Here is a 22669-nt window from a genome sequence, read left to right as displayed (position 1 = left end):
CGCCTCACTCAGCCAGTGAGCGGGAACCGGTCTGTATGTGGGATCCGAACCCTCGGGCGGGAGTGCCGCTGCGCTTCCCAAGCGGCGCACTATCCAGTGCGCCACCGGGCCGGCCAGCATTTCATTAGTTCTGCATATGGAAAATAATACATTTAAAACTTAGTCAACAATATGCTTCTGGTTTGCAATTATCCTTTACATAAATTGATGTCTTTGCTTCTCCTTCATTCTCTCTCTTAAATAACACTAAAAACAGATAAAAAAAAACCCAAACAGCCCTCCATTTTCATTACTGTCTTTGTTAGGTATAAACCAGCAACACTGCCTCTTTTCTCTCCCTTTGGGTAGGATGTCTTTTTAACATTATACTATTTCTCTCTTCCATCAAAGTATAATTTATCATAGGAAGTTCAGAATAAATCCAAGTATATACAAGAATTTATTATATGATAAAGGTAGCATCTTCAACCAGGAACGTAAACATGAACTTTATAAGAACACTAGGAAAATAACACAGGTAAATTTTTTTATAACCTTGGAGTAGGGAAGGGCTTTCTAACTATGACTCAAAATCTAGAAGCCATAAAAGAGATTGATCGATTTGATTATGTACAAATAAACTTCTGCATGGGAACCCCCCCCCACAAAACAGTCTAATGACAAACTGGAAAAGATATTTGCAACTCTTATCACAGATGAAGGGCTAATCTCTCTAGTATATAAAGAAATTGAGAGATCGATGACCCAATAGAAAAATGGGTAAAAGACATAGAGACATTTCACAGGAAAAGAAAAACAAATGGACTTTAACATAAGAAAAGATGTTTTGACTTCACTCATAAAAGGATGTAGATACCATTCTTAACCTAGATATCAGCAGAAACTGAAGAGTTTGACATCACACTGGGGAAATGGGCACTCTCAGCCATTATTGGTGGGAGAGAAAAGGGTACAATCCCTATGGAGAAAAGTTTGGCAACATCTGCCAAAATTATTGACTTTGACTCAGTGTTCCCAGTTTGGGAAAATATCTTATAGATATAACCACACATGTAAACAGGTAGAAAGAGTCCTCAAAATAACATCTTCACAACTGTGAGGCTGATTGCTTGTGTCTTATTTCTGAACAGATAACTTCCTCCAGTGCCCAGCTAGCATGCCTACAAAGCTAATACACCAATGCTGAGTAGTATGGCCCCCATGTGAGTGGGGGAATGGAAACTCCTTTTTTCTTAAAGGCAGCATAAGCATCCCTCAGAGTCTACCTGCCAAATGACAAAAACAGGACTTGTTTCCTGACCAGGTTGGATGTGCATGCTGGCAGGAGAATGCCCACAAAGGACCACAGCAAGCAGATTCATGACCATAAGAACTTCAAACAGTATTCCCAGGTCACAACTTTCTATGTTAGAAATTCACTATTCTCTTTTCTCCTAGAAATTAAAAATTCTAGGCCTAGGAAAAAAGTTAGAACAATTTATTTTGGGGGAAAGTCTAGCAAAAGTCTGGTTTTTATGGTTATAACCAACAAATTACCCCAGCCTCTGCACTTGCAAAGGGTGGCCGGGCAGATGGCTTCCTGAGCCCAGTGTCTTCACATTCCTAGACACCATATGGCCTGCACAGTGCCAGGCCAGTCACTAACTAGAGATACTGTTAGTGCAAAAACGCCAAAGAGGCTTTGTTTTCAAAGAATACACAAAATTCTCCTAAGGAACAAATCTCCAGCGAACTCTCCCAGATAGAAACTGTTTAAAGTATAAAAATAAGTTAAAATGTTTCCTGGAATAAAATGGAACAAGACTGGTAAAAAAAAGTCCCAGCCAAATCTAAATATATGCTTTATAGCTTTTTTTTTTTTTTTTTGGCAGCTGGCCAGCACAGAGATCTGAATATGCTTCACAGCTTTTAAAATTAGTTTGTTAGTCTGGATTTAGCTCAATTTCTGAGCTACTGCAATTAATTCTCCCATCATTTCTATATAAAAACACACAAAATGCCTGTCTAGAGGCTTACTTTTAGGACTTAAGAGATATAAGAGATATGCCTATGTGTGTGTTTGTGTGTGTATATGCTTTCATAAAGTTATGTACTCTCAATTTTTCGGCATAGGGATCCACAAACTAGAATTTCTGATTAAACTAGCCAAAACTAGACAAAAGTCACTAGAAATGGATCAAGTTGAGGATATCACTTCTGAAGATTTTCCTAGCCACTTGGAAGGCTACACATAAAGTATTTCACTATATTAAGCACGGCTGTTTTTCAACTCTATTTGGCAAAAAAAATTCTTTCTCAGAATCTTAAAATCTCATCACCCTGCCAAAGAACAGAATGAATGTGCTAAAATTTTTAAACAATTTAATCACTGTATGAGACTTTGAATGCTGAGCCATCTCAGAAGAAACCAGCATGGATACCACTTGACGAACTCTTAGTCCTATAGCCAGCAAGTGGCTAAAAGACAACATGGCAAAGCCACAATGGGTATATGACCTGAGTCCAACTGTACTGAAAATTCAATTACAAAATGTCCTGCTAAGCCCCATTACTCTTCTTAGTAGATGAGCTTCTTCTGAGGAAGGCAAACTTAAACTTAAAATGAGTGGTGACTCATTCAGACCCAGGCCCACTCTCTCCTCTGTCAGTTCAACTCCACCTATTAATGTATTATCTACTACTTAAGAATTTAAATTAGTTTGTTAGTCTGGATTTAGCTCAATTTCTGAGCTACTGCAATTAATTCTCCCATCATTTCTATATAAAAACACACAAAATGCCTGTCTAAAGGCTTACTTTTAGGACTTAAGAGATATAAGAGATATGCCTATGTGTGTGTGTGTGTGTGTATATGCTTTCATAAAGTTATGTACTCTCAATTTTTCGGCATAGGGATCCACAAACTAGAATTTCTGATTAAACTAGCCAAAACTAGACAAAAGTCACTAGAAATGGATCAAGTTGAGGATATCACTTCTGAAGATTTTCCTAGCCACTTGGAAGGCTACACATAAAGTATTTCACTATATTAAGCACGGCTGTTTTTCAACTCTATTTGGCAAAAAAAATTCTTTCTCAGAATCTTAAAATCTCATCACCCTGCCAAAGAACAGAATGAATGTGCTAAAATTTTTAAACAATTTAATCACTGTATGAGACTTTGAATGCTGAGCCATCTCAGAAGAAACCAGCATGGATACCACTTGACGAACTCTTAGTCCTATAGCCAGCAAGTGGCTAAAAGACAACATGGCAAAGCCACAATGGGTATATGACCTGAGTCCAACTGTACTGAAAATTCAATTACAAAATGTCCTGCTAAGCCCCATTACTCTTCTTAGTAGATGAGCTTCTTCTGAGGAAGGCAAACTTAAACTTAAAATGAGTGGTGACTCATTCAGACCCAGGCCCACTCTCTCCTCTGTCAGTTCAACTCCACCTATTAATGTATTATCTACTACTTAAGAATTTGCTATAGACTGTACTCTGAAAATACCTTAAGACTAAACCAAGCCAAGAGCAGACCTTGCTAGAAATACAAGGAAACACAAGAGGGTAGAAAACCTGACCTAGCTTTACATCAAAGACCCCATGGTAGGAAAAATACTTAATATAGTCATATTTAGTATGTTTAATATCCAATTCACCCTCTAGTCCTGTCCTGCAAAAGGCTAGAATCACTAAGAAAAAATATAACATTAAACACACACACACACACACACACACACACACACACACACGTGGGGGGTGGTTGTTTAATGAAATCTTCAACAAGCTCCAACATCAATAAAGCTGCTAGTTCTTTTTTCTATACTACAGTGTGTTTTGGTGCAAAAGTATAAATCATCGCCACGGTTCCCCCCAAGATGTCCACTCCATACCTGCATGAACACCTTTCCAATGACCACATCATCGTCATCCTTAAACACTGTGCTGAAGACTACTGTGACTCTGTCCTTTTTAGACTCAACATACCTGAGGGGAACAAAACCCATGAAAGTAAGTACAGAATCAGAATGCAGTTTTGTTAATTACTTGATCTATAAGCAAAGTAGAAGGCTAGCCATAAATCTCTTAATTCATAAAACAAAGGTGTGCCAAGTGAGATTAGGTGTTTATGGCCAACAAAGTTAGTGCAATAAATGCATGCCCTAAGAAAAGCAGGAGATGGAAATTACCAAAAGCACATTGTGTTTACTGGTATAAATGGCAAGACATGTAATCCAGAGTTAGTGATTCTCAGAACTCCACTTTTTAAAATGTAATATCTTTATATACTATGAGACTCATAGTATGTAGATAATCTAAGAAGTTTAGTAACACAGAACTTATGGTCACCCTCTGCCTCCAGATTAGTGGTGCCTTTTAAAGGAAAGCATTAGATTCTCTTTTCATCTTTTGTCAATTGTTGATGTCTGGAACTAGGAGAGAGAAGTAGCTGATTTTTCCCCCCATCATCTACATCCTGGCTTAAGGAATTTTACGAGAAAAACATTATCAGGGGGATTCACACAATGAAGTTTAAATTTTTTTTTTTTTTTTGTCTTTATATAGGATCCGAACCCATGGCCTTGGTGTTATTAGCACCGCACTCTGCCGAGTGAGCCACGGGCCGGCCCTTGAAGTTTAAGTTTGACTGAGCCACATTTCTTTCAGTAGTGCTATCCTGGTGTGACAAATTCTATACTCACATGGTCTCATCATCCCTATAATGGATAACTGCCCTGTTCTCTCCTTCCTTGCCCTCTTCTTGGAATTGAAAATATTTCTCAAACACAGAGGCAAAACAATTTCGCTTCAACATGCCAGCCTGATGTACAATGGAATCCTTGGATGCAGGCAGATTTTCAAGGTCATATAGCAAAGAGACATTATATCCTAGAGGGGTAAAATAACATCCAGCAGTTATATATTTTCATTAAAAAAGCTTCCCGATCTCTCCCAAATAACAGAATAATGGCAATTTTAAAAAAACGCTTCAGTTTTAATGACATTTTACTTTGTCTCAGTGTCTGTACTTTTAACGCAGGTAGAATGTTGTCCATTTCCATCTACATCATAGTGCAAAATAAGGAGAAATAAAATCTCAGTTCTTGTAAAATCCTTGTAAATACATATACAACTAATTAACAAATGCTAAGCAAAAATTTGAACAAATATCAAGATCACTGTTTACAAATATAGAATGGGAAGAAGTCATAACGTGGGAACTATGATTAGGAATCTAGCGATCCAGAGACAGTTGTGAAGGGGAAGTTGTGAAGTTGTATAGGACATCTCATATTTTTCTCTGACGGTTTAACGTTTCAAGTGTCAACACGGTCAGCTTTCTGATAATAAAGTATACACCCTTACATGCCATTGCAAACCCTTTGTGAGAGGATGTAGGGTAAAAAACCCTAAATATCTGCTTGCATATACACCTCCCCAATAGCTTTTATTTGTATACACTGTAAAATTTTCAAAATGTTTTTTAACATTTTACTTCATTTGATTTCCATAACAATTCTTTGAAGTAGGCAGGCCAGATAAGGTTATTCTCATTTTACAGAGGGAAAAAGAGGTTCAAAGAAGCAAAGTGATTTGCCAAATGAACACAGAATGATATACGGGTATAGGCCACTCTATTTTGAGTTGAACAGAACTCAAATCCAGGGTCCAAATCCTGGCTTTGTCACTTTGTGCCAAAAAGCCTAGAGATGTTTTTGCAAGAATTTGAACATCGCTGAGGGTCATTTCACATTCTAGGCAACTGATGAGAAGAATTTTACCAGAACTGTATGGATTTCACACTTTTGAATATCTCAAACCTTTATACTACATCACATTTTATTTTTTCCCAAGAGCATTCCTGAGGTCTGTGTTTTTGGTTGATCTATCCTCTTTGAGAGCATGGGCTGTCTACATCTTTGTTCTAGATAACGCTTAGCACATTTTTGGCACTCCAATATTAAATAACATCAAGCACCATTCCATTTTAGGTACCTGAAAACCAGAGAAGCAAATAGACTACAAGAAGATTAGATAAAAAAGAAAATATTTACAGCTGAGGTCTGCTAGTTTTAAGAAGCCAAATAAAGCAAGCCAAACAAAACTATAGCTAGAGTCTGACTTTAAGTAAGGCTTCTGATAAAATGAATAGAACATACTGATGATGAAAAGCAAAATCTAACACAGCCTGCTGAGTTTTCCAAACCTGCCTACATAAACAAAGAGGAGAGACACTACTTTCACAAACTTTTATACTGTTCACTTGTTTAAACACAGGGTGTGCAATCTGGCAATGTCTCTGGTACAAGGTGGAAGAAGAGAAGGCCCACAGACAGAAACGTAAGTTCGCCACGTCAGGATCTCAGCTGTGACAAGCATGCCAAGAGTTCCAGCATGACTCTTCCGTTTTAGATCTGTTTCTTTCTTTAAGTCTCACTCTTTCTTAAACTCCTTGATTCTTCTTAAAGCCTACAGTGTTACTTGTCTTGATTTTTATTTCTGTGATACATTTGTTCTATCAATTTGGGGATTAACATATTTCAGTATTCTTTATGGACTGTCTAAGTTCCCACCCACAAATATTCCCAGTAAAAGTTGCATTCCAAAGGCACCTTTCTTTATTAGATACTTTGTTTCCAAAAGCAGAACTATAGGAGACACTAACTATTCCATTGGAGGTGGTGGGGAAGAAATAAGATAGCAAAAGTAACTGCTGTTAAGAGAGTGAGACACAGAAAGACCTTCCTTCTTAGAACAGTTTGCTGACTGAGGTACCACAGAAACAATATTTGAGTGACAAATATGTTCAGATGGTCTTACTACCTGCTTCTCACTTTGGGGCCCACTAAGTGCTTCAGAATTTGAGACATACCACTGAATCAGATGGGTGAAAATGCTGTTCAATCTTTCTCTTCTTTTTTGGCAGTTGGCTGGTATGGGGATCTGAACCCTTGACCTTGGTGTTATATCACCACACTCTAACAAACTAAGCAAACCAGCCAGCCCTTGTTCAGTCTTTCCACTTCAAACCTCCTTTAAAGCAGTATAAAACATAGTTGTTCTAATCAAGGATAGGATGATGTCTTTCAGTTCCTGTGGCCATGAATGCAGAGATCGACTACTAGAAAAATGGATTAAGGGGGGGACTGACATTTTTCTTACTTGAAAATATGAGAATACTGTTGTGAATATTCCTCCTCCTTCTCTAAATATACAGTGTACAGAAAAAGATGTTATTAGGGGTTGAGGATGGGAATCAATGTTTGCTTGGTCTCCTCAAAGGCATTTTAATCACCACGAGCAAAACAAAGGTGGCCCTATGGCTCAACGATTAAGGAAGAGTCACTTGGCCCCATCAAGTAAATGTTAAAAATGACATATGTCAATTCCACATACCCTACTGTGTAACCACATTGGACAAAGCAAAGCGTCTTAAAAGCCATTTTTACAGAGGAAATTGAATTGGGAACTGGGCTCATGCAGAATTATTTCACTAAATAAATAATAGTTAAATAAAGTCCTTTGGCTAAAAAAAGCATAATATAAACAGAACATGTCTCTTCACACGTCATTCCATGGCTGCTCACATTACTACATACCTGATTCTGGATTTACCAAGAAGCTCCCATACACCCTCTTTAATAACTAGAAAATAAAAAACAATAAAGTATGTTAACCTAAAGGTCATGATAATTTCATTATTTTTAAAGCACTATACTTGCCAAGCTCTTCCTAAGCCAGCGTTCTTCTTAACTTTCATTTGGTGGGTGGGAAACTAGACACAGAGATAGAAACGGATTTATCTGAGTCACTGAACAGGTCATTCATAGAACTGAGATTAGAATCCAAAAGGTTAGCTTAGGATCTGTCTTTCAATCAAAGCTCATCTTTTATTCTTTTAGGACTTGATCACACCATTTACATGTTCGCTATTCTCCTCCAGATCCTTTATCTTACACTTAATCATCTTTTGTTTTCAGGAGAGCAGAAGGATGCCAAACTAAGAGAGAATGGATCAACTAAACACAGGCCATGCCATTAACTGAAGAGATAAAAATGGGATTGTTCAGAATTGATTCTGGTAGCCTGCTAATCCTGTATGCTTTAAAATTACTTAGCTCATTACCAGCTTTTAAGGCAAAGGACAATGGATAATGGAATCTTAGCCAGCTATTAATACTGGTGGGTCCACAGAAGGTTGTACACTATAATACAGGTCTTTCCCTCAAAACCAATACAAATCAAAAGCAGTTTAGAAGTAAATGACAAAATGAGAGCCCCTTTTACACCTTCCTATGTTTTCTCTGCCAGTGTGAATGCTTCACCTGGTGGAAACTGCTCCTAGACTGACATGGTTTAATAAACACACTTTTTATTTTGGAAGTAATAGTTCTGATTTCAACGTTTTATGGAATATATTAAGTAGTAGAAAGGCAGGTAACTGGAGATGAAAACAAAGGAAATATTGAACAATCTAATTATTAACAATCTAATAAGTTCTTTGGTGCTTAGTAGTTTTCATATGTTTAAGAGGCAGAACACAAACATGACTTATTACTAACCCTCATTGAAAACTTATAATTAGGGAGGAAAGGTATCATCACTATTCCACAAGAAGGTAAAACTGAGACTGATATACTAAAACTCAGTAGTATGACAGTCCACAGGGTTTTGTCAATAGACATCTAGACAATTTCTAACACTTTCTCACCACAAACACACTAACAATCCTTTAATATTTTCTAGGATACCAAAACACAAAACAACAAAAACAAAAAAACCCTAAAACATACAAAACACAATTTAAAAAACCCAGGGTACTTAATCTATGATCAAATTTAAGTTACCAAATTAAAAATAAGCAAAATTTTAAGTTACCAAATTAAAAGTAAGCAAAAGCACAAACTTTTGTTTAATTATAAGTCATATATGCTTGTTTAAAAGCATTTCATTAGCCAGAGAAAAGCGCTATGAACAGATAGTGCTAGAGTTGAGCTCCACATGAGCAGGTCCCTTATTCACTGTTATGTTCTCAGTGCTCAGAGCAACAGCTGCATACAGGGGCATGTAATAAATATCTAAAGGAACATCAAATATTTTTCGTCTCATCTGTTTGAAAAAGTTTTCGAATGGTGAGGTTCCCCACCCATTTTTAAATATTCTTTGGAAACACCTTAAGTAATGGCCTGCTGCAAACAGTCCATAGAACCATAATTTCTTAGTATTCTACATATTTATTTGACCATTTTCCTACAACTGGAAGAAATCCCTAATCCTCAAAACTTGGATAGTAGAGTGGACCTCAAAGCATGAATCAATGATCACAGCTGTTTACATAAAGGCAAAAGATAAGTAATGCCACTTGTAGTTCCTGTTTGGTGATCATATAGCCACTGTGAAGTATCTTTTACAGAGGAGGAACTGAAGGTTGGGGTTCGAGGTCATAGAGTTTATTAGTGGCACAGAGAGATTTGATCTTCAGGTGTTCCATATACTACTTCTCCTAAAGAGTTTGGGGGAAAAAAAGTAACATGTATATTTCACAAGAATTTTAACCAGCATGCTTCCTCTGAGTTGCAATTCTATACTGTGTGTATTATTGGTACTTGAAGGAAGGGGAAATCAGATGTGGGAGAAACAACAGTTTCTAAGATTCAGTTTAATTCCAAGCTTACTAAATTAATATTGAGACCTAAGAGGTACTTAGTGCCAAATTTCTATCACGTTCAACTCCTTTACTCCTTCCCCTTTGCAAAACCAGGCAATGCTTCCCTGTTACTTCACTTTCACTTTTAACCATGATTTAATTTGTGCCCCCTCTCCCAACCTGCCACCAGGAGACAGGTGGAGGCAATCTATCACTTGTCACCATTAGACCTTCCCACCCTAGCAGCAGGGGCATTCTGCCTTTAAAAACAGCTTGTGACAATGTAATAAGCTTCCTGTGGTTATTACAGGCTGGTCACTGTTTAACCAACCCAGGGAGCCATTTACTGTGTACTCTGCTCCAATACTGTGAATGTTACTCACTCCACCCACTTTAGTGGGTGGGGTTGGTTCTTTGACCCTTGTGTTAGGTACAAGAATAGCATGTGTTCTGGAGTTCCTTTGTAAGAAAAGCACAGAATGGAAAATGAGATTTAAGAAATTTAGCTTAATACTTCCTTTCACTTCCAAGATTATTGCTGCACCCAGATCTTTCAAGAGAGAGGACTGTCTAGGGAGAATGATTACACAATTTTTTAGTTGTCTGTTCAAATGTTTAAATCTTCTTTTCAGGTAGTTATAGCTAACCTAAAGCAGGGCTGCCTAAACAACCACTTATTTCCTCTTGCTCTTTATCTGGTAAAGAAGAGAGTTAGCTATTATCTTTTATATAATAATCCTTCATAAGCTTTATAAAAGGATTATTTCCTCTTTCTGAAGCTTTTCTTTTTCTAGTAAAATAACCCTGAATCCAAATTCTCTAAATGTTTCTTCTTTCCTTAAACTTATGGGACAAATTACATGCATTTGAATAACTAAGGGAAGTGACTACCTATGACTCTTGGTATTGTTCGGTTAAGATCAACTTCAGTTTTTATACAAAAAAATTAGCAAGCTTTTGAGCATATTCCTTTACAAACAGCCTCATTACATAAATTTTAAATAATTAAAAAGCTACTACTCTTTTCAGAAAGAAAACAGAAATGGTTGTCTCTTCATTCAGCAGATTAAGGAGTACTTTGTTAAAACTAAGATATTTGAAAACTGATTCAGGAACTGAGTCATACTTCCTGCTTTGAGACCCAACCACAACGTGTGCGCACTGGTGTAATAGCATTTTCTTTCTTCCATAAATGGTTCTACCCAGAGCAAATATAGTTCAACAGGAACCAAACCTGCTACTTCAGCTATTGAAAGAAGCCCGTGAACAAGGCATGGACATCGAGAGTTTAGCAAGGTCCTGACATCTCTTATTTCCCCTAAAGTAGTTATAAGTAAGAGATGTCTAAAGAGGCCAGCACCAAAAACCATTAAACTAAAAAATTTAAAGGGCAGCTAGTTACGCCTAAACTTCCAGAATGAGTAACTAAGATTAAAAAATTTAAGCAAGCCAGAAGTAATACTCGTACAGTATACCTGCCTTGATAATGTTACAAAAACAGATCAGAACCTGTCTCATTCTTCTGACAGCTATTTTTGTACTAGTCAAGGAAATTCTTTGCTATGTTTTTGGAGAATTAAAGCTGTTTTTGTTTTCATTGCTCTACAAAATCCTGGTAGCATATATAAAAGCAAATAAAGGCAAATCCCTTTAAGATTTTGATAAAGTTATTAAGCTTTGGTTAGAGACATCTTTCTCTAAAAAGCAAGCAAGCAAAGAGCCAAATCCTCTCCTGAGAAACACACTTCTTTTTATCACTATGGGATATTGAGTCAAGAGCCCCTGGTTAGGTGAGCATGCTGTCTAGCATGACTAGTGCCAGTGGAGGTGATTTAATGCTATGGATCTTCTATGAGTGAGAAGCTGCCAATAAAAGGTGAGAATACAAGAGTCCTAAAGAAAATGATGTGAAACTTACCTCATCAGCACCATGTGCCTGAAGTTCCTTGTAGAATTTCAAAGAAATACTGACCATCACCTTTGTTTTATCTCCATTAGGATTCGAAATATGATAGAGTACCCCATCAAAATCTGTGAGGAAAGCAAATAAGATTGCTTAATCTTACTGCAGGCCCCAAGGATGACCCCTTAGAAGAAGGCATATAAATAAAATGGCATTTATTTTAAATCTATGTGGGGAATCAGTAAAAACACTGCGATGGAACTGCTGAGTACTCATCTCCTTGCTTTTTCCTAAAATAACAAAGCTGTTCTTACCTTAATCACAGCTTGGTGCTGAAAGAATTTTTTTAAAAACTTTTATTGTGATGCATTTTAAACATGTAAAAAAGTAGAAAAAACAGTATAACAAACTCCCATCTCCAATACACGGCTTCAACAATTATCAACACATGGTCAATCCTGTTTAATTTCAACACACCCCCTCCCAATGACTTATTTTGAAGCAAATCCCAAACATCACATCATTTCATCCATAAATACTTCAGAATGTATCTTTAGACGGTAAAGAACAGAAGACTTTTTTTTTTTTTTTAATAAAAGATGACTGGTAAGGGGATCTTAACCCTTGACTTGGTGTTGTCAGCATCACGCTCTCCCAGGTGAGTGAACTGGCCATCCCTATATAGGGATCTGAACCTGTGGCCTTGGTGTTATTGCACCATACTCTCCTAAGTGAGGCATGGGCTGGCCCTAGAAGATTATTTTTAAAAAACATAATCACAATATGTTTTTTAAAAACATAATCACTGGTATGCCTAAATCGCACCATACTCTCCTAAGTGAGGCATGGGCTGGCCCTAGAAGACTATTTTTAAAAAACATAATCACAATATGTTTTTTAAAAACATAATCACTGGTATGCCTAAATTTAAAAAAACAACTTAATATAAAATGTCCATTTAAGTGTTCAACAAATATTCTCTATTGTTTCAAAAATTTTTTAAATACTGTTGTCTTACAAGCCTCCCCTCTTTTTGGGTTCTATCTTTCTCAATATGCAGAGGACTGACTCAGCCTGTGTAATTCCCAAAACTAGGTGCTGAATGCCATCACTTTAGTGCCATCACTCCAGGGAGCTGGCATGAGAATCCCAGGAGGAGATCTGGCATTGCTAGTTAGTAGGAGGGGACCGGGATGGTGCCTGGCCTGTAAGTCATAGCACTTCACCATTTCAAAAATCTTCCAAGATCATCTAGCTGAGCACTCTCGTTTTACAAAGGGTGGTAGTATAATTCCCCAAAACTCGTGCAGCAAGCGAGTACTATCAACACCTAATTCTTGACAGGGAATAGAAAGCAGCAACATCTCTCTGTGACTTCACGAACAGGTCTCTAGCTTGTTCATGCTTCCCCACTAATCTAGTGCTAGGCAAACTGAGAAGATGGCTACTTGAAGACAGTAATGTAGTGCTGGTTGGTAGCTCACCTGGTTAGAGTATGGTGTTGATAACCTCCACCAAGGTCAAGGGTTTGGATCCCTATACCAGCCAGCTGCCACCCCCACCCCCCGCCCAAAGATGATAATGTAATATTTTGAAGTTAAAATAACACCTTAATTTGTGCCAAAATTAAATCCAAACCTTTAAGATATCAGCAGGTAACTTTACATAGTTTACTAAACTCCAAAGTCAGTCATCAATGTATTAAATATATAAAATGCTCATTTAAGATAAAGACCTCAAAAAGACTTGACAGGGGACAGTGCCCCAAATGTTAATGTTTACTTTAGGAACTATTTTATTTTCTATTTTTTTATATTGTGCCTTTTCTTAATAGGGTTGTGATAAAGACACTTACCTGCGAATGTGACTTCTACTGCTTCTGGTTTGTTTCTGTAAAACAAAAAAAAGGCCCTTATTTAAGATAGCTGTATTGCTGCTTGCCTTCAAGGGAACCTGGAAAGGCTCCTGAGCTTTACTTAAGATCAGACCATTCTGTATAAATCTTAGGTTTATTGCTGACGAGAGTACACAATTTATTTTCTCATGCACCTCAGCCTTTGGACTTGCTTAAAGCAGAAGATAAAAAAAGGAAGAAGGCCAGCTGTAGCTTTTCTTTTTCACATGCTTTTGAATCTCTTGCCATGGCTGGTGCTTACTTTTCAATTCTCAATTCCCTAAGAACATGATATACACGTGTTTGTATATGTGAACCACAAAATGCCATTTTTTGGTCAATGTCTCCCCCACCAGACAGTGGTGATGGCTGTAATATACTACATTCAGCACGAAAATGGCTAAGTATAATGTAGAATGGTTTTAATTTGTTTAAAGTGAAAGGATAATTTCAGGCCATAAAATAAAACACCAAGTTCTATTTCATTTCAAAGACCATCTGTAAGTCTTCCTACACATCTTCCTCTCTTCCTTTATACCACCAAAGTACTTACCACCTCCTTTCATGAAGCCCTCTTTGGTTCTACTCTAGTTTGGTTTTGTTTTTAAATTCCAGCTTTGTAGTCTCATATAGCACAAAATAACACTGAAATCACTGAGGAGGATAGTCAAGACATCTGTTTTCCAACTTTAGCTTTTTCATCAGGCTCATGTTTTGGGACAAATTAACACCTTCATGCCTTTTTTTCTCACCTACTCATCTATAAAATGGGAGATAAAAATCCTCCTACCTATCTCATAGAACTGCTACACATAAAACAAGAACAGACCTGAAAGAACTTATCCTGGAAGGCAATGACTTCTGTGAGATCCCCAGCTTAGCCTGGTACATTTACTTCTATCTGACAAATGCTGTTGAGTTATTACCGAGAAAGCATGACATACATCCTACCTATAAAAAATAATATTCAATTAACCCCTAGTGAAAAGATACTTTATATCGTTCCCTCTTTCTCCTCAAAGCCAATGGTAGGAAACAAATGAAGATTCTACTGCTTTATCACTTAGCTACCTATAACTCAAACGATTCCACTTTGTTTTATGGGCTAGCAGACAAGATGTACACATTTTCAAGGTTTTTTTTTTTTTTTTTGCCTAATTTCCTCAAGATCTCTCAATCAAATACATATCTTTTACTCTATCTCTGCTCTCTCACCTGTGAATGGAATCAAGACTGAGTTGCCCTCCACGATTGCTGGGAAATAATGGAATATCTAACATGGTTTATGGCTGTTAAAAGCTGATTCAGAGACTAAAGGAAACTGGCTCTCATTAAACACGTTAGTCCTGTACAAATCACATACAAAGTGCCACCCTGTTTCTTTAAAGCCATCTGTATGTGACTTGGGAAAAACATATTCGGTGTCTCTAAAAATGAAAGTGACGGGGGGGTTATGAAGAAGCAGTGAGTTCAGAATATGAGAAAAGAACTGGATGAAAACTTGTATTGTTTCTGAGCTTTCAGTTTGAAACTGTGGCCAGGAACCAACAACCATTCCTTATCTCTAGAAAACAAAAGCAAAGAACAAAAAAATGAAATCTACGGCCCACCTGAATGAAATATTAAGAGAACGCTCACTGGGAGGAAGCACAGGACCATATGAGGGTACTTTTAAAAGCTCGCGGAAAAATGGAATTAAAAGATAATATGAATCTTTCCATAAACTTTTTTTTTTCCTTTTTTGTCTTTTTTTTTCATGACTGGCAACAGATCGCAACCCTCAGTGTCGCGCCCGCACCGGACCGTCCTTTTTTGTCTTTTTTTTTCATGACTGGCAACGGATCGCAACCCTCAGTGTCGCGCCCGCACCGGACCGGGACCGACAACGGGATCGCAACCCTCGGTGTTGCTCCTGCACCTCGCTCAGCCAGTGAGCGGCCGGTCTGTATGTGGGATCCGAACCCTCAGCGGGAGCGCCGCCGCGCTTCCCAAGCGGCGCACTGTAGCAGTGCACCACCGGGCCAGCCTCCATAAACTTTTTGAAGTGCTCTTATTTTCCTGGGTATTGTGCTGAAGAGTCAGGGAGTTTACAAAAGTCCATACTGCATCACTTAGTTTTTTTTTTTTTTTTTTTAAACCTTTAGAGGCTTTAACTCAATGAAGGGCTGAGCTCCTCACTCTCCTGCTTCATCAACAGATCTGTGAAAAATCAACTATGTATAAATAAACAAACTTATTCCAAATTATAAACATTTTGGCTCTCTGAAATTTTAAATTCCTCTAGGCATAAAATACTCTGAGCACAGACCTCCAGTGTGAGAAGTCACTAAGATCGATCCTAAGTGGTCTGCTGCCTGACTAAGGAATATTTGTCAAATCACTTCCATTAATATTTTAGTTTACTATTTATGACTGCACAAAAGGTTGTAGAGGAGAAAGCCTGCTGAGGAGGGCATTAGGCCAAAGGAGACTTCACGTGAAGTCATCCCGGAGTTGGAGGTCCAAGAATTCCATGTCCCACCAAGGAGACTGCTGAATGTGAAATATACCATGACAGGATTGTTTCTCAATTCCAAGACCAGGTGTTTGTTATTTTACTTTTGTAGTTTAAGATTACGGAGACAGAGGAGTAAGACTGGTCAGAGGGAAAGTGTACCACTTAACAGGCCCAAGAAATAAATGGTTAAGATATTTATTGTTCTACCATCTGCTAAAGTTTCAGATACTGGGGGTGAGTTTAATTACAGAAAAAGCAAGTCCTTCAGAGTTGACTGTTCAATTCAAATTCTGTCACTTACTGGCTATGTGACCACAGGCAATGTTACTCAAATGTTGCTGAGCCTTGGGTTCCTCTTCTATAAAATGGGGAAAAAGCACTCACTTCACAAGGTGAAGACTAATTGAGATGACTTATTTAAAGTTTCCTAACCAGTGTCTTGTGACTAAGTTACAGATATGCTGAGATAATGATCCCCATAGCCCTTAGGGTAGCCAGTGGCAGGATCTTTAGGCTAGACCATTTACCCAAATGTGCCATAAAAATACGATCATAGGGCCAGCCCATGGCTCACTCGGGAGAGTGTGGTGCTGATAACACCAAGGCCACGGGTTTGGATCCCTATATAGGGATGGCTGGTTAGCTCACTGGGTGAGCGTGGTGCTGACAACACCAAGTCAAGGGTTAAGATCCTCTTACCGGTCATCTTTAATTAAAAAAAAAAAAAAAAGATCATGTTTTGTGTGTGCCGTATGATAAACAAGGTCAGGAATCACAGTGAGGGATGCCTAGCACAGTGCTTCATACATATTAATTACTCAATGTCTACTCCCTCCCCAACCCTTACGAGCCTTAGTTTTCTCACCTGTAAATGGGATCTACTACTGTCACACAGGCATATTGTAAAATTAAACAAAACTGTGTTGAAGTGTATAGCACAGTGCCTGGTTCATAGAAGGTAATCAATAAATTAGTTTTTCTTCTCCTAGGTGGAGAAGACTGGACTTTGAAACTGTCGTTAGAAGAGGTTCTGGGATTGTGGTAACTCCCAGAATCAGGAATTGGTTAGCAGTACAAAGATAAATAGGACTCCTATTAGCGTCAGACTTTTGTAATGTTTGGAATCCTAGAACAAGCCAGCTGGAAAAGTCTTCAGGGTTACTGACTGGACAGTCTAAAACAAGAAAACATATTCAATTCATTCAGATGGGTTTCAAGAACTATTCTTAAAAATTTTCTTCTATCTTTTTTCTAAGGAAGCTTCTGGAATGTCAATTATCAGTCAATAAAGGACTTGCGGCAACTGTATTATCTAATCCTTTCTTCTCATCGAGGACTTTTTACTCCTGAATGCATCCTATGTTCCAAATCCATTTGGGCATTTATGTCCCTCTTCTAGTTAACCCTTGTATATCGTGAATTAGAGGAATTATTGAATCCTGCTCACTATAAAGGTTTCTAATCACTCCCCTTTAAATCCTCTATAAGGCCCCCATTACTCTTTTTGAGCAAAGCCTACAAAAATGGATCATATTAGTTAAGAGGTGGTCCTACTCTCTGCTAAGCCATATCTCAAAATATGGAGAACAAAGAGACCTAAAAGCCAATTTACATAATATCAGAAAAATGATAAGCTCCTAAAGAAAACAAAGAATCATTCTATCTGGCTTCATTCATTCCTTCAAGAAAACATTTACAAATAAAAATAAAAAGAAAAATGAAAAGAAAAACATTTACTGAGCTGCCCATATTATACAATGAGGATCCTGGGGAAACAAAGATGACTAAAAGTACAGACCCAGCCTGTAAGGAGTCATCAGTTTGGTTGAGTGCAGCTCTGGGGCTCTATGCCCAAAGTGCTCCCAAGGAGGCCAGAGGACAGGAAGCAGTATGTAACTGTAATGACCTGTAAAAAGACCATCCAGATTGTCTTAGCAAGTCAGATACTACATTCCATTTCTTCTAAATGCTTAAACAATGTCCTAATTCCAACTCACTTGGAACCAGTCTGTCCCTAAGGACATATGCAGCATATTTGGGAATGAGAACAAGGTATCAGCAAGATTTAATTTATTCCTGTCTTAAATTTCTCCTCCCACAGTCCTTACCCACCCAACTGGCACTGCTTGCTTACTGAGCTTCACTCCCCCTCACAGAACCGCAGCGCCCCACAATACGCACAGGCTGTGGGCAAGGAGCCAGCATGCACTTAAAATCAACAGCAATTCACATTTGACAGCATTTCCTCAATTTTGGACTCCAGACTCTGGCTAAGTTGACAGGCCTAGCCTCCGAGGCTGAAAAGGTTCTTGGTGTGCATATAGTAACAAAAAAATTAAATTAATTTACCAGATTACTTCTGCTTTAATTGGGGGTCTGGGTAAGAATTATTAAATGAAAAGGCCATGCTGTTGATAAGACCTGTGCATGAGTTTATTTGCAGTGTTGGGTATAGCTTTCTAATCAATCTCATTCTCTTAGTTTGCAGGCTGTCGGGAAGATAATTTACCAATAATTATCCTTTTGTGAGGATACATGAATTGTTCCAATATGTCACTTGCCAGGAGTGTGGTAGTAAAAAGTAAAAACCAATTTGTTTGGAATGAATTTTAGGCTTTGTCAGAACTGCTTCCAAATTAAAAGGTTATCATGAACAAATGCATTCTCAAACAGTTTGGATGACAGAACTGCTTTACCCAGAAGGAAGTTTAGACTTTCAGTAGGACGTCACAGACAATTTGTTTGGAATGAATTTTAGGCTTTGTCAGAACTGCTTCCAAATTAAAAGGTTATCATGAACAAATGCATTCTCAAATAGTTTGGATGACAGAACTGCTTTACCCAGAAGGAAGTTTAGACTTTCAGTAGGACGTCACAGGCAAGAAGATCCAGCGAGGTGGTCTGAGAGGCATCATTAAAAAAATATAAATCTCAAAAGGAAAATTACTGCCACTGTATTCTGATGTATGTACCACAGAACTGTTTTTAAGACTATCTCATGCTTGCATTTTCAGTAGCTGGAACACTGCTGTCCAACAGAACTTTCTTCAATAATGGAAATGTTCTACACCTGTGCTGTCCAAATACAGCAGCTACTAGCCACATGTGGCAAATGAGCATTAGAAATTTGGCTAAGGGGCCGGCCCGTGGCTCACTCGGGAGAATGCGGTGCTGATAACACCAAGGCCCCAGGTTCGGATCCCACATAGGGATGGCCGGTTCGCTCACTGGCTGAGCGTGGTGCCGACAACACCAAGTCAAGGGTTAAGATCGTAATAACTTCGTATAGCATACATTATACGAAGTTATACGATGCTTTTTGGCTAGGGTGACTAAGGAACTCAAGTTGAATTTTATTTCATTTTAAGCAATTTTTATTTATATTTAACCACATGTAGCTAGTGGCTATCATATTGGACATCACACAGTTGGAAGATGGACTCTAGGAAAAGGCTGCTCTGAACTGTAATTTCCCCAACTGTTTTATTCTGAGAGGTGTAAAAGCAGGGTGGAGCTGACCTCTCCAGCAGGATCCCACACTGGCAAAGCTTTTAGAATCTCAGAGTTTTTCCTCCAAGCTACTCCCTTTTTTTAATGGCTTTCTCTGATCTCCACCCCAACATATGTCACCCTTAGCTCCTCCATAACTTTGCCAATAGGTTCTCTCAGAAAGGCCCTTTTCTTCTTTTGATGCATGGTGCTGAGCACTGGTAGAGACTCATAAATGTTTATGATGATTACACTAGTCATCCTTTGCTGGAAGTTCTGGTGTAGGTTTGTGCCTTGATAAAACACTTAACTGCTTCACTGCTGGCTCACCTTACTGGTATGCCTGGAAACTCGCACTTGCTTGGAAACAGGCTTCTACTGGCATTATATTTTCAATCCCAGGAAAGCCCTACCTACTAGGCATGATATCACGGTCTTTTTTCAAAGATTTTATTTTATTTTTTTTAAAAGATGACCAGTAAGGGGATCTTAACCCTGGACTTGGTGTTGTCAGCACCATGCTCTCCCAAGTGAGCTAACTGGTCATCCCTATGTAGGGATCCGATCCCGTGGCCTTGGTGTTATCAGCACCACACTCTCCCAAGTGAGCCATGGGCTGGCCCTTTTCAAAGATTTTAAAAGTAATTTTTAGCAGAATGTTTTCAGCCCACTTATTGAAAGTCATACCTTAAAGGGGAGATGGGCCAGAATAAAAGCCAAAATTTACTGCTCTCTCAAAATCCAACTTCAATACAATGCCTATCTTTGTAAAAAATATCCTGGAAGTTCTAACTTGTGCCTTTCAGGCTTGAGGACCTATTTAAATCCCTCTGAAATGGCTAGCTTCTCTTTTTAAGAATAATTTTCTAAAAGAAAGAGCTGAAGTTCTGAAAAATGGGCCACATTTTGGTATCACAAGTTATTACTACACAAAGAGATGTGAAAGTACTCCTACATTAAAAGGCATGCCTCTACTTGAAAACACATAGGCATTTATCCTGTAGATCAGCTTAAAACCACCCAGGTCTCATTCTTTGCTAGTCTGGACTTGAGAATGCATTAAGATCAGTTGTGAAAATGCAGAAGTTAATTCAACTTCCTCCTATATGCTACAAAAAAAGTACACACCAATCACCCAAAATAAGACCCTGGGCTGATTCACTTGAATAAAGTGCAAAGGAACTGGTAACAGGCTGTAAGACAAGAAGCAAGTCAGCCTAAAATAAAAGCAACTGCAGCCCTTGGCAGGAAAGAGCACTACTCATTGCACATGTTACTTATTTCATGGATAGTGCTTTGTTTTACAGATAAAATCTGTGGCCTTATAAAAGAGCCAAGACACATATATTCAATTTAAGCTGATGGTTTAGTACTTTTTTCTTAATGCCTCCAAACCACAAGTTCATTATGACCACTCAGAATTTCCCTTCCACCAATCCTCTCCCATCTGTGGATCTCCAAGCATTTACTTCCTATTACTAGTTCCCAGTTCACCAGAAACAGTTTGCACTTATTTTACCGACAGTGAAACCAAGATGTGAAGCCCCATGCTCACAGATAAGGAAATGAGGTAAAGGGATTGGCCACAGGCCACTAAAAATTAGAAGCTAAAACCCAATTCCTTGGCTTATGTTTTAAATATTATATTAGAAAAGCAAAACAGTTTTTTTTTTTTTTGTCTTTTTTCGTGTCCGGCAACGGATCGCAACCCTCAGTGTCGCGCCCATACCGGACCGGGACCAGCAACAGGATCGCAACCCTCAGTGTCGCACCTGCACCTTGCTCAGCCAGTGAGCGGGAACCGGTCTGTATGTGGGATCCGAACCCTCGGCGGGAGCGCCACCGCGCTCCCAAGCGGTGCACTGTAGCAGTGCGCTACCGAGCCGGCCCAGCAAAACAGTTTTGAGGGAGGAAGGTGTGTGTCTTCTACTGATTCTTGTGCTCGACAGAGAAGGCTGCCTTGGAAATAGATCCTAAGCCCATCTTTACTTTCTTATTTTTAATTTTTTGGCGGCTGGCCAGTACAGGGATCCTAACCCTTAACCTTGGTATTATAAAACTATGCTCTAACCTACTGAACTAACTGGCCAGCTCCTCATCCCATCTTTTAAAAGGGCCAATGGTACAAAAAAGGTTATCTAAGAACTTTATAGATTCTGGAGACTTTGAAGTGTGTATAACTGGACCAGCACTACCACAGAAGAAATCACAGTCCAGAGGTCTTGTATAAGAATTTAAAAGATAACCAGATACAGGCTAGTGGGTGGGGCAGGAGCACTAGAACCTCAGAGGAGAGATAAGGAAGGCATATGGATGGAGGGACTATTAGCTTTGCTTGAGAAGTATGTATCAAAATGGTCAGTGACTCTCACAGTAGGGTATGGGGAAGGGAAACTATAGAGAGATCGCTTTTCCGGCTGCAAGTCTGGGTCTGCTTTTAGTCTTCCCTGCTGCTCCTTAAAGGAGATGGGGGTAGGGAACGAGAATGCTGGTGGTGATCTGGGCCTGCATCTTCTTCCCTCATCCAGTCCTGGGAATTCCTGAAAACTTCCAACCGAATCCCAAACGGGCTCTCTCTGGGTTCTGAACAATGACGGGGAATACAGAGGGAAGCGGTCCCCTTCTTTCCCCAGAGGGCAATGGGCTCCTCCAGCGCGAGTTCCAGCCCAAGCTGCCCTCACGTCCCACAGGTCTCCTGCTCTCTGGCACCCACACTCCTATCCACTCGCTGCTTCCGCATCCTTCCTCTGAGCCTCTCCCCATGCATCTCTGCCCCTCACCCCACGGGCTAATCGCCTCCCACGTCTACCTCGCCGGGGCAGCCGGTACACCCTGCCAGGCCCCCCATCTCGTTCCTCCAGGTCTGGGGGGCTGGATGACACTGAGGACTAGCGTGGTTCAACTCTGCCTCCCTCGCCACCCCCGGCCCCGGACGCGCGCTCACCCGGCGGCCGCGTTCTCGAACTTGAGCGCGAGCGTCTCCTCGATGATGCGGTTGTTCACCTCTAGCAGGATCATGGCGGCGGCTGCCCCGGGCAGGGGAAGGAGAAACAAGGGCGGGTGAGGTGGGTAAAGGAGAAAAGAACGGAGGAGGCGGCCCTGCTGCCCCCTGAGGAGGACTGGGTGCGGTAGGACGTTAGGGGAGCAGGGACGAGGCACCGGGGTGGGGGAAGGGGAAGACGCACGCGCAGGCCTGCGCACGCACTGACTGTGGAGACACCCACCCACCCGACCGACCTGGCCCCCGAA

The 22669-nt window shown here is 39.5% G+C and overlaps 1 protein-coding gene across 1 annotated transcript in view; it reads right to left on the bottom strand.

Annotated features, from left to right (window-relative positions):
* The window catches only part of ARPC2 (actin related protein 2/3 complex, subunit 2, 34kDa), a 32179-nt gene extending 9516 nt beyond the window's left edge, over positions 1 to 22663 (bottom strand). Inside the window, exons 1-7 of the mRNA XM_008570730.1 lie at positions 22658 to 22663; positions 22365 to 22446; positions 13396 to 13430; positions 11556 to 11668; positions 7590 to 7635; positions 4692 to 4878; positions 3882 to 3975 (exon numbers count right to left, since the gene is read on the bottom strand). Of these exons, the coding sequence (XP_008568952.1) occupies positions 3882 to 3975; positions 4692 to 4878; positions 7590 to 7635; positions 11556 to 11668; positions 13396 to 13430; positions 22365 to 22438 (549 nt within the window). The 5' untranslated portion in view covers positions 22439 to 22446; positions 22658 to 22663. The remainder of the gene's footprint in view (positions 1 to 3881; positions 3976 to 4691; positions 4879 to 7589; positions 7636 to 11555; positions 11669 to 13395; positions 13431 to 22364; positions 22447 to 22657) is intronic.
* Between the last annotated feature and the right edge of the window lie 6 nt (positions 22664 to 22669).

The sequence above is a fragment of the Galeopterus variegatus genome, unplaced genomic scaffold, assembly GCF_000696425.1.
Source record: "Galeopterus variegatus unplaced genomic scaffold, G_variegatus-3.0.2 Scaffold626, whole genome shotgun sequence".
In the NCBI taxonomy this organism is placed as follows: domain Eukaryota; kingdom Metazoa; phylum Chordata; class Mammalia; order Dermoptera; family Cynocephalidae; genus Galeopterus; species Galeopterus variegatus.
Note: the sequence above shows the minus strand (reverse complement) of the source record. Positions and strands in the feature narration are given on the sequence as shown.